At 42.2% G+C, this 16,064-nt stretch overlaps 1 protein-coding gene across 4 annotated transcripts in view; it reads left to right on the forward strand.

Annotated features, from left to right (window-relative positions):
* LOC115199727 (glutamate receptor ionotropic, delta-2) overlaps positions 1 to 16,064 on the forward strand; it is a 566,366-nt gene that overhangs the window by 488,733 nt on the left and 61,569 nt on the right. For all 4 annotated transcript variants that reach the window (XM_029762106.1, XM_029762107.1, XM_029762108.1 and 1 more), the window contains one exon: positions 5,518 to 5,713. In XM_029762106.1, coding sequence (XP_029617966.1) covers positions 5,518 to 5,713 — 196 coding nt within the window. The remainder of the gene's footprint in view (positions 1 to 5,517; positions 5,714 to 16,064) is intronic.

The following is a 16,064-nucleotide window of genomic DNA, read 5'->3' on the forward strand; positions in this document are numbered from 1 at the left end:
CTAGTCTCGTTGGTGGAGGTTAAACACTTGATCGATGTAAATATCATAGAAGAGTGTAATTGTCTTTAGGACAGCTGTTTTTTAGTTAAGACATTTGTGGGGTTTTTTAACGTAATATGTAATTGTTGTACTGTATGTGTGTCTATAGTTTTGTTTAATGTTGTGTTAGTGTATGTAAGTTGTTTTGTCTGAAACGTTGTTCCCCCTGCTGCTATTGGACCAGGTCTCTCTGAAAAAGAGATGTTATCTGAATGAGAAAAACCTGTATAAATAAAGGTTAAATAAAACAATTAAAAAAGTTACACCGGCGGGCCCCAGTGGCAATACATTTATAAAACCAAAAGCTTACCTTAAAACTTCTTGAGGCTACCTGGGACGTTAGCGTGCCACCTGTGGCGCACCCTATCAACAGCAGGTGCATTTCAAGAGCGGCAAATTTGAAACCAAATAAATGTACAAATTCAAATTTCTCAAACATACAACTAACTTACAGCCTTTGAAAGATAAACATCTTCTTAATCTAACCACGTTTACCGATTTCAAAAAGGTTTTACGGGGAAAGCATAAAGTTAGGTTATGTTAGGAGAGTACATTGACAATAGCGGTGTGCAATGCATTGTCGATTCAAAGACAGGCTTTACCAAAACCATACAATCAGCTAAAATTATGCACTAACCTTTTACAATCTCCATCAGATGACACTCCTAGGACATTTTGTTAGACAATGCATGCATTTTTAGTTCTATCAAGTTCATATTTATATCTAAAAACAGTGTTTTACTATGGCGTTGATGTTCAGGAAATCGTTTCCCTCCAATACCGGCAGTCAAGTCATGACGACAAAATAATTAATTAATATTAGAAAACATTGCTAAAATATTATATTGTCATTCAAAGAATTATAGATTTACATCTCTTGAACGCAATGGACTTGTCAGATTTTAAATTAACCTTACTGGGAAATCACACTTTGCAATAATCTGAGCACTGCGCCAGAAAAATACGCATCGCGATACAGACTAACCGCCATGTTGGAGGAATCTAAAATCGAAAATACTATATAAATAATCCATTACCTTTGATTCTCTTCATCAGATGTCACTTCCAAAGAGTCCCAGGTCCATAACGAATGTAGTTTTGTTCAAAAAAGCTCATCATTTATGTCGAAAAACCTCCGTGTTGTAGCGCATGATCTAAGCCAGCCGGACTTCACTTCACTTCAAGAACGGAAAAAATATATTTCCGTTCGTTCAAACATGTCAAACGTTGTATCGCATAAATCATTAGGGCCTTTTTTAACCAGAACATGAATAAAATTCAAGGCGGACCATTGGGTTTTCTTTTAAAACGTTTCGGAATGAGAGTACCCACCATCAAATCGCGCGCCAGGGTGAATGATGGACCATCACGTTCCATGGCTCTTATTCGGTCAGATCTCACTGTAGAACACTCAAAACACTTTGTAAAGGCTGGGGACATCTTGTGGAAGCAATAGGAAGTGCCAGAATATAATTCACCCCCTTTGTTTTTCAATGGCATAGGCTCAAAGTCAATTCAACACATCAGGTATCCACTTCCTGTCAGAATCTGTCTCAGGGTTTTGCCTGCCAAATGAGTTCTGTTATACTCACAGACACCATTCAAACAGTTTTTGAAACTTTAGGGTGTTTTCTATCCATATATAATAAGTATATGCATATTGTAGTTACTGGGTAGGTGTAGGAGGCATTTAAAAATGGGCACATATTTTTTCAAAAATTCTCAATACTGCCCCCTAGCCCAAACAGGTTAACTTGGAAGAGTTCCAGTGTTGGATAGCCGTAACCATCTAACTAACAGAGTATCTCTCTCTGTTTGAGCCGGTTGTTTGAGTAGGCTAAACTAACTAGCTGCATTCGCTAGCTGAGTAAGTGAAAGTGAAGAAAAAAAATACAACCAAATATAGCTAACTCTCTCACTCTCTCTTGCTTCTCTTTCATTTTTGAAGAGATAATTTGTTAAAAACTGTTAAATTATTGTTTTTCTCTCTCTTTGAGTCAACTACTCACGCATTTTATGCACTGCAGTTCTAACTAGCTGTAGCTTATGCTTTCAGTACTAGATTCATTCTCTGATACTTTGATTGGTGGACAACATGATATTTCATGCTACAAGAGCTCTAATAGGTTGGAGGATGTCCTCCGGAAGTTGTCATAATTACTGTGTAAGTCTATGGAAGGGATGAGAACCATGAGCCTTCTAGGTTTTGTATTGAAGTCAGATGTCCTCCAGCTTTTCGTCCTCCAGCTACACCATGGTGCTACCACAGAGAGTGTAGTTGTGGCTACTGTAGACCTTCATTGCAAAACAGTGTTTTGATAAATTATTTGGTGACGTGAATATATATAGTTTTATCTAGAACTGATAACTTTTTTAATGTTTCACTGTTTTTATGAAATTCACTGAGGATGATGGTCCCCACCCTTCCTGCTGTGAGGAGCCTCCATTGCCTCACACTGCAGTTGACGGAGTGTGTATAAATTAATCCACGTGGGAATATACATTCGAAGCACTGCTCTCTCTGCTCACTGCTCTCTCTAGCATTCTCTGTATCAATCAGGCAGTCTGCTGTTTCTGGAGATATGGAGTGTCTGTCTGGGAAGAAGCCACATGGGCACATCCCCTCTCTAGGGGCCAGTGAGGGCCCTCTGTTTTTAATTTCCTGTGTGGCACAAATCAGATCTATCATCCTGTGGGTGACGTCACTCTCCCAGGCACAACGGGTAACTGGTTTATGAGGACTCCACGGTGGACTCTGCAGTGTTTTAGGAGGATGAAACTCTGTGCACTGTGCCCACGCTGAAGGAAGACTAGAGCAGATCTGAGGGAGTGTGTGTGAGTTGTGGCAGGTAGAGGGGCCCCGAGTCAACAGTTAGGAACCTTCTTCAACACCACGTCCCACACCACGTCGATTGAAATTGCATGTCTTTACTAAGCCTTGTCTCTGTTTGCCGTCTCGTAGTCATCATTTGTTTGCTCCCCTCACGGTGCCACGCCTATCCCCACCGCTCATTTGGCAAATCAGATTCCGGAATGCCTAGCAGTAATAAGTTAATTGTGCTTTAGCGAGAATATCTCATCTCCCTGCTCCATCTCGCTGAAGAAGGTTAGGGAAATAAAGAGAGAGAAAGAGAGAGGGAGAGAGAGTGGGAACCCCCCCTTTCGTTTTTTTGTTTTGTTTTTGCATGAGATGTCATTAATGAGTCCTTCTCAAATTGCTCCGTTCTACTTCTATGCAGCTAATTATGATTTCCATACATTTCAATGTATTATCTTTAATGTGTAGACTCTTCTGGGATCATTACTGCAATAATTAGAGCCTAAACTTCACACCCAGGGGCCCGTTGTTTTAAAGAGGAGGGATGTGCTACCTCAGACAGGAAACCCTCAAGATTTATGGAATGTGAATTGAGATGGGAGGGGGAAAAGGGAAACAAACTCTGATCTTGTAATTAGATGGTCTGTAATCTGATAAAAGTTTGATTACCATTCTTGCACCGAGTTTGGAAAGTGAAGATCTTGGATTTCTACCCTCTTTGGTCCTTATACACATTTCAATCTGTTTCTATCTACAGATAAGGAGGGAGTCATATAGATAGTATTTTAATAGTGCTCTGCTACGGTGTAGATCATTGAGCCAGTAAAGGTGAATGGCTTGACACAGTGACAAGAAAAAGAGACAGATTTTTTTTCAATTAATACTCCAAGGTTGAGTTTTGTGGATGATTGTTTTTGTTAGATAGTGTTGTGAATCCTTTAGGGGGAGATTGGAGGACAGTCGAGCTGAAGCAGCAGAGCTGGTAGGAACAGAATGTGTGAACAGTGAAAAGATAGGAGTCGGCAGACATTGTGGGCGGATTGATCGAAGAGGAGAGATGGAGGACTGAGGATTGGGTCCAGAAAAAAGAAAGAGGAGAGGAGAGGGCACCCGTGTAGAGCGAGAGGAGATGGAGTGGAAGGATGAGTATAAGGATGGAGGGATGGATTGACAGACGGGGGGTGTGTGTGTGTGTGTGTGTGTGTGTGTGTGTGTGTGTGTGTGTGTGTGTGTGTGTGTGTGTGTGTGTGTGTGTGTGTGTGTGTGTGAGGAATTGGGCAAACACCTGCTTTGTCAGCAGTAGACATTTAAGGGGCTGTCAATGTGTCTTTGAGTGTCATGAAAAGCGCTACACAAATACCAATGTATTCTTAGTGAACACCAATAAACCTACAGTGGACACATCACACACGGTGGCTTCACAAGGTGAGGGACATGTTTGAGAGAGGGGTGTATTCATTAGTGCACGCTGTAGCAAAACATTTTGCAATGGACAGCATTTCGCAACTAAGTGTGTGTAACAAACACGTACCGGCTCGTCCCTCTCTGTTTCTCCCCTTTTTCTTTTCTGTTTGATTTCTACACCCCTGCTGAACAGGTAGTTGTTTTGGCCCATTTCAAAAGTGGTGCACTACACAGGGAATAGGTTGCCATTTGGGACAGAAGCATAGTCTACCTTAGTCTACGACTCCTCCACCCACCCCACCATCACTCTCCCTATATCCCCATGTGCCCACACATTATTTAGGAGAATTTCCCCCTTCAAAGAGAATGCAAATGATAGACACGGGCACGCCGAAACGTGGAAGAGGGAAGTGGGAAGATTAAGGGCAAGGATTAATTGACAGCAATAAAAGATTAACATTTGGCAGCCAGGTTCATTAAAACCTCAAAGAGGGTTGAAAGTAGCTGCAGAGAGCAGGGGGAATAGTGTGGGGGGGTGACAGTATACTGATGTAACGATATTCAATTAATGAATTCTCCTGTAAACTCGTGGTGTGATTGTACTTAGAATAATTTAAACGGAAGGGCATAACACGATGGAGTTCTCTTTTTACGGACTAAATCTGTCCCAAAAAAACTGTCTTGATAACAACAGAAGTGTAACAATACTGACGGCGAGGCAATTGTTGTTCTCTTAGTCACATTGGCAGCTTGTGTTAAAGCAATTTGACAAACAAACCGTAATTAGTCCCAGTAATGGTTTTCTATTACAGTTATAAATGGTGAGTGTTTGAAGACTTATCAAACCGTAGCATTGTAATTAAAATACCTTCATTTCCCTGGAGGTGGTGATGGTATGAGAGTGATTTTATTACATTCCTCTATTATTCCCCTTTTAGTTGAACTACAAGGCGCTTCTTGCCAGTTGATTGGCTGGCTTATCCTTAACTATATTCAGGTTATTAACTCAGCGCTGACAAAACAACTCTTTGTTTAACTAATGTGTGTGTATGTGTGGCTGCGTGTACTTTTCTGTGTGTGTGTACGTGTGTGTGTGTGTGTGCGTGTGTCCCTCTATGCGTACTGTAGGTGAATGGGTTTGGAGTGTGATTATTTGCACGTGTGTCTAACTATCATTCCACGTCATCGTCATGTTGTATCTTCGTACATGTTGAACTACATTTCCCTTAACCTCCCCCTCCTGTCTTTGTCTATAGGTCTCTCCAGGACCTGTCCAAGCAGACAGAGTTGCCCTACGGGACGGTGTTGGATTCAGCTGTGTACGAACAGGTGCGCAGTAAGGCCATGAACCCCTTTGAAAGGGATCCCATGTACTCCCAGATGTGGCGTATGATCAACCGCACCGGAGGGGCCGACAACAACGTGGAGGAGTCCAAGGAGGGCATCCGCAAGGTAGGTGGCCATACTACACTAAACAAAACACCCCCATTATCATGCAATAGTGGGCGAGTCCTCAAGGTACCAGACTTCACATAGCCTATGCCATTTCACAGATGCTTTTATCCAAAACAACGTACATTACAGTGAGCTCATACATTTTAGTATGTGTGAACCCGGGGGAATCTGGTTAACTGATGCAGTATGTGAACCCATGACCCTGGCATTGCTAGCACCATGCTCTTACCAACTAAGGCTCACAAGATCATGTGTGTTCTAACATTATTTAATATGCTGAGTCCTAGACCTCTTACTAGACATGAATGTTTCATAGGGTTTCATATACCGCACCTCTGGCTGGGTGACACGTGTGACGTGTTTTACATGTGTTCCTTATTGTCAGTAGCGTGTTAAGCATTCATTTCTAAACAACAACTACAGACTGAATACTAGCATGTGAGTCACACAGAGACACAGACACAGACACAGACACAGACAGACAGACAGACAGACAGACAGACAGACAGACAGACAGACAGACAGACAGACAGACAGACAGACAGACAGACAGACAGACAGACAGACAGACAGACAGACAGATGTACTCTAGCTCTCTAAATGTTTATTGTGAGATACATGTATTCATGGTTTAGTGCTCATTCCCCTAGATATTTACTTACTACCATAAGTGCCTGGTACTGGTACATAAATGCATCATTTGTAAGCCTCAATACACATACAGTATATCCTCCCTGATGTTTTAATTCCTGAATTAGAGCTGACATAGGTTTTGTCTCCCAAATGGTACCCTATTCCCTATTTAATGCACTACTTTTGATGGGCCATGGTCTAAAGTAGTACACTATACAGTATAGGGAGTAGGGTGCCATTTGGGACATACACATGGTAACAGCAGTTAAAGCAATGGTAAATGAGTGAAGTATGACTTCAAGTCTTCATCTCCTTGCCTTGAGGATTATTAGGGCTGAATATCTCATTAGTGGGTTTGGTTTCATGAATTAGTCAGCATTTTGTTGAGGTGATCAGCACTCCCAGGTGCTCAGATAAATATTGCATGACAGGGGTGTCACCCCCAGAGTAGCAGACAAGTACAACAACTGTGAAGCTTAATGCAGGCCACCACACCCACTGCGCTCTCTCTACCTGCCTCCGTTTTCTCCCTTATTCCCCCACCCTCCCCCTCACTGGGCTGTAGGCTCAACGTCTCCCTCTAGTGGGATACTGGTGTCCCTGGCTCTCTCTTGAAATGACAAGTTTCTCTCTCCTAACCTAGAATTATTTTTAAAAAATATATTTTTTTAAAATTTTGAAGCAGTATCTCTGAAAGGCAGTATCTTTTGTCTGAAGGGCCAGTGACTCCGGCAGCCATGAGTGCATACCTTCCTTATGTATTTTATGCCTCTCTCTCCTGCTCCATGTTTTGTTGGTTGGGTGTTGACAGTTGTATATTCCACACACTGTCAATACACCCATCAGAATCACAGTCCCAGGCAGTATGGATTTTCTCCACCACACTTTTCAGATTGCAGTCATTGTAGCAGAGTAATATGATCTGTCAGAGCCCCTGCATTTATTTTATCAGGAACATATAGCATAACCCTGAAGGACAATGTTAGGGGTACCAACCTCTGCCACTTCAGTCAAAGCTCAGAACGTTCAATACTTTTTTAGGTTCCCCTCAAGCAGCATACCACCCTGCATCCAGCTGCTGGCTTACCTCAACCTAAGAAGCGTTGGTCCTGGTCAGTCCCTAGATGGGAAACCAGATACTGCTGGAAGTGGTGTTGGAGGGTCAGTAGGGGACACTCTTTCCTCTTAAGATAATGTGCCAGGGCAGTGCAGGGGACATTGGCCAGCATATGGTGCAGTCTTTCAGATTGGATGTTAATTGTGGTCATTTAAAATCCCATGGCACTTATCACACGAGTAGGGGTGTTAACACGGTTGTCCTGGTTAAATTCCCAACCTGACCCCATTCTATCATGGCCATCTAATCATCTCCTTCATTCTCACCTCTCCACCAATCATGCCAGCTGATGTGTAGTGAGCGTTCTGGCACAAAATGGTTGCCGTGCATCACCCAAGTGGGTGCCACACATTGGTGGTGGATAAGGTCAGTTTCTCCCTTACTATGTAAAGCACTTTGAGTAGGTAGAAAGGTGCTATACACAGTGTATTCGGACCCCTTCCCCTTTTCCACATTTTGTTACGTTACAGCCTTATTAAATAAATACCCCATAATGACAAAGCGAAAACACTTTTTTTAGAAATGTTTCCAAATTTCTAAAAAAACAAACAACAGAAATACCTTCTTTACATAAGTATACAGACCCTTTGCTATGAGAATCAAAATTGAGCTCAGGTGCATCCTGTTTCCATTGATCACGCTTGAGATGTTTCTACAACTTGATTGGAGTCCACCTGTGGTAAATGCAATTGATTGGACATGATTTGGAAAGACACACACCTGTCTATAAATGGTCCCGCAATTGACAATGCATGTCAGAGCAAAAACCAAGCTATGAGGTCGAACAAATTTCTGTAGAACCCCGAGACAGGATTGTGTCGAGGCAGAGATCTGGGGAAGGGTAAAATGTCTGCAGCATTGAAAGTCCCCAAGAACACAGTTGCCTCCATCAATCTTAAATGAAAGTTTGGAACCACCAAGGCCCTTCCTAGAGCTGGCCGCCCGGCCAAACTGAGCAATCAGGGGAGAAGGGCCTTGGTCAGGTAGCTGACCAAGAATCCGATGGTCATTTTGACAGAGCTCCAGAGTTTCTCTGTGGAGATGGGAAAACCTTCCAGAAGGATAACCATCTCTGCAGCCCTCCACCAATCAGGCCTTTATGGTACAGTGACCAGACAGATACCACTCCTCAGTAAAAGGCACATGACAGCCCGCTGGGAGTTTGCCAAAAGGTACCTGGAGGACTCGCAGACCATGAGAAAAAAGATTCTCTGGTCTGACTAAACCAAGATTAAACTCTTTTAGCCTGAATGCCAAGCGTCACGTCTGGAGGAAACCTGGCACCATCCCTACGGTGAAGCATGGTGGTGGCAGCATCATGCTGTGAGGAAGTTTTTCTGCAGAAGGGACTGGGAGACTAGTCAGGAACGAGGGAAAGATGAATGGAGCAAAGTACATAGAAATCGTCGATGAAAACCTGCTCCAGAGCACTCAGGACCTCAGACTGGGGCGAAGGTTCACATTCCAACAGGACAATGACCCTAAGCACACAGCCAAGACAATGCAGGAGTGGGTTCAGGACAAGTCTCTGAATGTCCTTGAGTGACCCAACCAGAGCCCGGACTTGAACCTGATCGAAAATCTCTGGAGAGACCTGAAAATAGCTGTGCAACGACACTCCCCATCCAATCTGACAGAGCTTGAGAGGATCTGCAGAGGATAATGGAAGAAACTCCCCAAATACAGGTGTTCCAAGCTTGTAGCATTATACCCAAGAACACAGCTGTAATCGCTGCCAAAGGTGCTTCAACAAAGTACTGAGTAAAGGGCCTGAATCCTTGTGTAAATGTGAAATTTCAGTTGTTTATTTATTTAAAAATGTACAAAAAAAATGTAAATTTTTTTTTGCTTTGTCATTGTGGGGTATTGTGTGTAATTTGATGAGGGGGGAAAAAACTATTTAATACATTTTAGAATAAGGCTCTAACATAACAAAATGTGGAAAAAGTCAAGGGGTCTGAATACGTTCCGAATGTACTGTAAATCCAATCCAAACCCTATTCTTGGAATCTTAGCAATATATTATTATTACATTTTCACATATTGTTGATATCATAGCCATTTGACTATCAATCGTAAAATCCTTAAGAGTCAAAGTGTGGGGTTTAACTGGTACCGTGGTGCCTTCAGACGAGTTTTGTGAGGCTTGTGGGCATCTGACATATACATGTTTGTTAGAGTCTCACCTTTCCATAGAGGGGTCATATTAGTTTGTAGGCTAACGTCTGTAGCGTTTCCGACGCTACAGATGTTTTTGTTAGAAGACAGCGAAACGCCTCCATTGGCGGATGCGGTGGATTGAGACGCAGCCAATGCAATGAAAATGTAGATCTCTAGCTTAATAAACAGAAGCAAACTACACGTAGCAAATAAACCATCAATTTTTTTTGTTGACCAAATTTGACACTCTCATTGAACTCCATATAACAACTCCTTGCTTGGTGGGCGAAAAAAAACTAAAAACGCCTCCTGCTGGAGGGAGACAGCGTTGGGCCTCTTTCTTTACGTCTTCCACTCTGGCGGGAGTTAGCCATCTAGTGTGAGAGACTCATTGGAATGGAGACTAGAGCAGACACAGAAGTTTTCATTGAATAAATCTCAAAAATAAAATATACATCAAACACTTTTTTGGTTACTACATGATTCCCTATGTGTTATTTCATAGTGTTGATGTCTTCACTATTATTCTACAATGTAGATAATAGTAAAAAAATAAAGAAAAACCTTTGAATGAGTAGGTGTGTCCAAACTTTTGACTGCTACTGTATATAAAAGTCAAGTTTGGACACAACTAATTATTTCAAGGGCGCTCAAATGTGCGTCTGTTCAAAGTATCCACCCTTTACTTTGATGACAGCTTTGCACACTCTTGGCATTATCTCAACCAGCTTCATGAGGTAGTCACCTGGAATGCATTTCAATTAATAGGTGTGCCTTGTTCATAGTTCATTTGTGGAATTTCTTTCCTTGATGCGTTTGAGCCAATCAGTTGTGTTGTGACACAAGATAGCCCTATTAGGTCCATATTATGGAAAGAACTGCTCAAATAAGCAAAGAGAAATGACAATCCATCATTACTTTAAGACATGAAGGTCAGACAATCTGGAATATCTTAAGAACATTAAAAGTTTCTTCAAGCGCAGTCACAAAAACCATCAAGCGCTATGATGAAGCTGCCTTTCATGAGGACCGCCACAGGAAAGAAAGAGCCGGAGTTAATTCTGCTGCAGAGGATAAGTTCATTAGAGTTACCAGCCTCAGAAATTGCAGCCCAAATAAATGCTTCACAGAGTCAAGTAACAGACACATCTCAACATCAACTGTTCAGAGGACACTGCGTGAATCAGGCCTTCATGGTCGAATTGCTGCAAAGAAACCACTATTAAGAAGAAGAGACCAAGAAATACTAGCAATGGACATTAGACCGGTAGAAATTTGTCCTTTGGTCTGATGAGTCCAAATATGAGATTTTTGGTTCCAACCGCCATGTCTTTGTGAGACAGAGTAGGTGGTTCCCACCGTGAAGCATGGAGGAGGATGTGTGATGGTGTGGGGGTGCTTTGCTGGTGACACTGTCTGTAATTTATTTAGAATTCAAGGCACACTTAACCAGCATGGCTACCACAGCATTCTGCAGTGACACGCCATCCCATCTGATTTGCGTTTAGTGGGACTATAATTTGTTTTTCAACACGGCAATGACCCAATTGAGATGGCTTGGGATGAGTTGGACCACGGAGTGAAGGAAACGCAGCCAACATGTGTTCAGCATATGTGGGAACACCTTCAAGACTTTTGTAAAAGCATTCCAGGTGAAGCTGGTTGAGAGAATGCCAAGAGTGTACAAAGCTGTCATCAAGGCAAAGGGTGGCTGCTTTGAAGAAACGCAAATCTAAAATATATTTTGATTTGTTTAACACTTTTTTTGTTACTATATGATTTCATATGTGTTATTTCATAGTTTTGATGTGTTCACTATTATTCTACAATGTAGAAGAAGAAGATTTTACTGTAGTTTATTATATACTATTGGGCTTTCAAGTATATCCTGACATAGTACTTTAATGGCATGGCTCCCATCACTGCTCATTGTCATGTGGCCGGAGGCCGAGGCTGTTCATCTTCTCTTTCACTACATCAGTGTCCTCTAGAGAACTAAAATTGCCGTCGATTCCACATATGCATGCTGCTCTGTCTGGAATAACGAGAGTATGCTATGAAGATTATGCTAATAACCCAGGTAATGGTGAATCATCCTTCTGCTAGTTGGTTCTTTCTGGATGCAGGAGAAAATGGTCATGGCTCATCTCTGGAGAGATATAGAGGGTGAGGGAGGGAGGGATGGAGGGGGAGACGGGAGGTGTCTTTTGGTGACTACAAATGAGGTCGTCCTTCACACTGCGGTGCTAAAAGTGATCTCAGTCATTTTTCTCATTGTGCCGACTTCATTACCAAGGGCTTATATTGCAAACATGTCCCTCACACTTAAGAGAGAGGGAGGGGGTAGATGGAGATAGAGAGGTGATGATAGATGGATAGACTACATGACCAAAAGTATGTGGACACCTGCTCTTCGAACATCTCATAAAAAAGATAATGGGCATCATGGAGTTTTATACCACTCCAGCCGACGCTTAGCATTGCGCATGGTGATTTTAGGCTTGTGTGGGGCTGCTCTGCCATGGAAACCCATTTCATGAAGCTCCAGACTAACAGTTCTTGTGCTGACATTCCTTCCAGAGGCATTTTGGAACTCGGTAGTGAATGTTACAACCGAGGACAGACGATTTTTACACACTATACACTTCACCATTCGTTCAGTGAGCTTGTGTGGCCTACCACTTCATGGCTGAGCCGTTGTTGCTCCTAGACGTTTCCACTTCACATTACAGTTTTTCTCCATTGGTTTGGCTCATTTCTTGAAACAGAAATTACATTCTCAAAACTACATGGACAAACATCCAAACCATTTGGCAATTGTTCACAACAGAATTGAATTTCTCATTCATTTCATCAAATTGCAAATGTCTAAGTACATGTCTCAATGTCTCAGTACATCTTTGCAAATGATTAAGTACATGTAGCCTACATTTAGCACAATTTCCAAGTGAATAGATCTTATCGATCTAAACTGATTGTTGATTCTCAGTCTAATGGTTGTTCGCTCCAAAACGTGTCAGCGTCATTTCATTGTATAAGTCATCACATGCACAATAGTCTGTTCAATTGTCAAAATTAGTCAAGAACATAATACCATGAATACCATATATGAATCCCTTGGAACATTTGATACATTTATTACAGCAATTGAGAGTCAGGTGAAACTAGAACTTGACTAACAAAGGAGGAGATTCACACATCTCAGATGACCAATCAAACAGTATGTTTAGTTACCTGACAGGTGCTGTCCATGACTGTGAATGCTGCCAAACATGTATGTAAAGAGCTTGACCATGCAGGACGAGTACAATTTCTGAACATGGAGGCACCTGGCCAAGTAAATGAACAAGGGCAACTGCCTGCTCGAGGAAGAGGAAGAGGAAGAAGAAGAGGAGGAGGAGGAGTAAGGGTGCGTGGTGGTGGAATAGGGGGAAGAGGCCGAGGAGCACGGATGAAATTCGGGCCACAATTATCGACCATGTCATCAACCATGGCCTCACAATGGCGGAGGCAGGTCGCCGAGTGCAGCCTAATGTGCCTCGCTCAACAGTCTCCTCCATCATCCAAACCTTTCGCAGGGAAAACAGGTATGTAGTCAGTCAATGATGGAATTATATGTTGTATAGGACAGGACACTGTGCATAGAGCAAGAAATATATTTATTTACACATTTACCTATTCATTTAGTGTGTGTGTGTGTGTGTGTGTGTGTGTGTGTGTGTGTGTGTGTGTGTGTGTGTGTGTGTGTGTGTGTGTGTGTGTGTGTGTGTGTGTGTGTGAGATAGGCCTACAGTAATATCTTACCTCAATGGGATGTTATGATACTAAAAATGACAATAAAGACATTGGAGAAAATAAACTATGGAATAGTTTCTTTTCTACAGTATTGATGATACAGTTTACAGTAGTATTCCAGTCACTGTGCAGTGATGCATTAGAATTGTGGTAAAGTTACTGTAAGTACAACAACAATACAATTACATAGGTAACTCATTCTGTAAGGAATACATAAGGTATACATTACGAATGGAGTGTTGTCCTTTGACTTCTATATCTAGGATTGGACGACAACCTTGCACGGGTGGCAGAGGAAAACTTCTCAATGAACAACAAGAACAAGAGATCTGTAACATGGTGATGGCAAATAATGCCATCACATTAAGACAGATCCGCGCTGCAATCCTACAAGACAATGCCATATTCCAAAATGTCAACTCTATAAGCAACTCCACAATAGACCGGATATTGAAGAAGCATCAGATGACAATGAAGCAAATGTACAGGGTACCATTTGAGAGCAACTCTGGTAGAGTGAAAGAGCTGCGGTACCAGTATGTACATGTAAGTCAGTTACTGGTTGTCCATCATTATAAGCTTTTTACAATTAAGCAGTGGTTCCCAAACGTTTTTGGCTTCAGTACCCACTTTACCTGATTTGTGTATCCAGGTAATCCAGGTATGGAAGTATTTGATTTATCTGACTTCAACATTTCGCCTAAAAACTGCAGCTTACTGTATGATGCAATTATCATTATAATCCTTATTTTGAAGAATATAACATACAATAAGAAAAGGGGTCAAAGAGCTGCAATTAGTGCCTCCCATGTAAATCTATCTAATACTGTGGGTTTTACTGTAACATTTCAGTAAGTCTAGTCATTGATGATTTCCCCTCTCCCCTTTCTGTCAAATACCCCCTGTAGTACCTCTGCATAGGGGTACATGTACCCCAGGTTTGGAACCACTGGAGTAGTGGCCAGTAGTATATTGAACTTGTGGAGAACATAGAACATTCCTATGTAATTGTCTGTAACTGTAGTGTATGACTCTTCTGTGTGACTGATTTGATGTTTTCTTTTTTTACGCTATTGTAGAGAATAATGGCATTGGAAGGAAACGAGACCCATCACATCCTCGTGTTTGTGGATGAAGCTGGCTTCAACCTGGCCAAGGGCCGAAGACGTGGCCATAATATTATTGGCCACCGGGCCACGGCGGATGTCCCAGGCCAGCGAGGGGGCAATATAACTATGTGTGCTGCCATATCTGAGAATGGTGTGGCCACTCACATCCCCAGTCTTGGCCCATACAATACACAGAAGCTCATCATCTTCTTGGACCGCCTTCATTTTGATTTGATCCCTGAAAATGAGAGAGGTCTCGTAGGGCCTCACCTACCACAATATGTCATTGTATGGGACAATGTGAAATTCCACCGTGGCCCGCTCATCAGGGCCTGGTCCACCGTGGCCCGCTCATCAGGGCCTGGTTCACTACTCATCCAAGGATGGTCATGGTGTTCCTACCACCTTACTCTCCTTTCCTCAATCCTATTGAGGAGTATTTCTCCGCTTGGAGGTGGAGAGTGTATGAGCATCGGGCTCAAGATCAGAGGTCCCTGCTCCATGTAATGAACGCTGCGTGTGAGGATATTACAGGAGATCAGTGTAGGGGATGGTTGCGACATGCACGCCGTTTCTTCCCTCGTTGCATCGCAAGGGAGAATATACGCTGTGATGTGGACGAGAATCTGTGGCCAGACAGACAGCAGCGTGTGGATGGCCAGGAGGGTGAGGATGGTGGCCAGGAGAGGGAGGGTGAGGACAGCGACCAGTGAAGAACTGTTAGTTGTGAAACTCCAGCTTTATTTACAGCACTGTAGGCTGCATATCATTTTAATTGTTTTTTGTTTGTGTGTTTATATTACAGTATATTATGCTGTATACATTTTCTTTTTACTCTGATGTATGGAAGTTACTTTATGTGTGTGAATGATAATGGTTACAATTTCCTTGGCAGTATGAGTGCAATGTGTGATGTCAAACCTTGGAGGCTACTCTTACCCTAAAATCCTATTTCTTTTTTTCAGTTTTATACACAATTGTATTCTGTTAGCTGGACAATAAACAGTACAGTAACCATTGTCAATGAAGGACTGGGCTAAGACTGAAAGGTGGACATGAGGGATATTTCAATGGTCCTCTGCCATAGTGACAAAACATCTAAACATTTTGACTTGCAGTGCTTACACAATGCCAAAGGGACGAAGCATTTTGGGGGCACTGACTGTTTAAATGAGAAGGAAATTTAGTTTTGGTTAAAGCACCAAGAGTGTTGAGAACGTCCGGTCTGTTTTTAGAAATGAGCCAAAGCAATTGAGAAGGATCTTTGCCATTTTCGTGGCACTGACTCTTTATATGGGAAAGGAATTTAGTTTTGAAGCATGAGTGAACAGTTTTAGGAGAGATATGAGCTTTTGCAAGTGAGCTATAGTGTTGTGCTGAACTGTAAGACTGTTTTGCCAAATTATCTTAGAGTTTTGAGAATGTAATTTCTGTTTCAAGAAATGAGCCAAACCAATGGAGAAAAACTGTAACAGCACTTACAGTTGACAGGGGCAGCTCTAGCAGGGCAGAAATTTGACGAACTGACTTGTTA

Source organism: Salmo trutta, chromosome 9 (assembly GCF_901001165.1).
Source record: "Salmo trutta chromosome 9, fSalTru1.1, whole genome shotgun sequence".
Taxonomy (NCBI): domain Eukaryota; kingdom Metazoa; phylum Chordata; class Actinopteri; order Salmoniformes; family Salmonidae; genus Salmo; species Salmo trutta.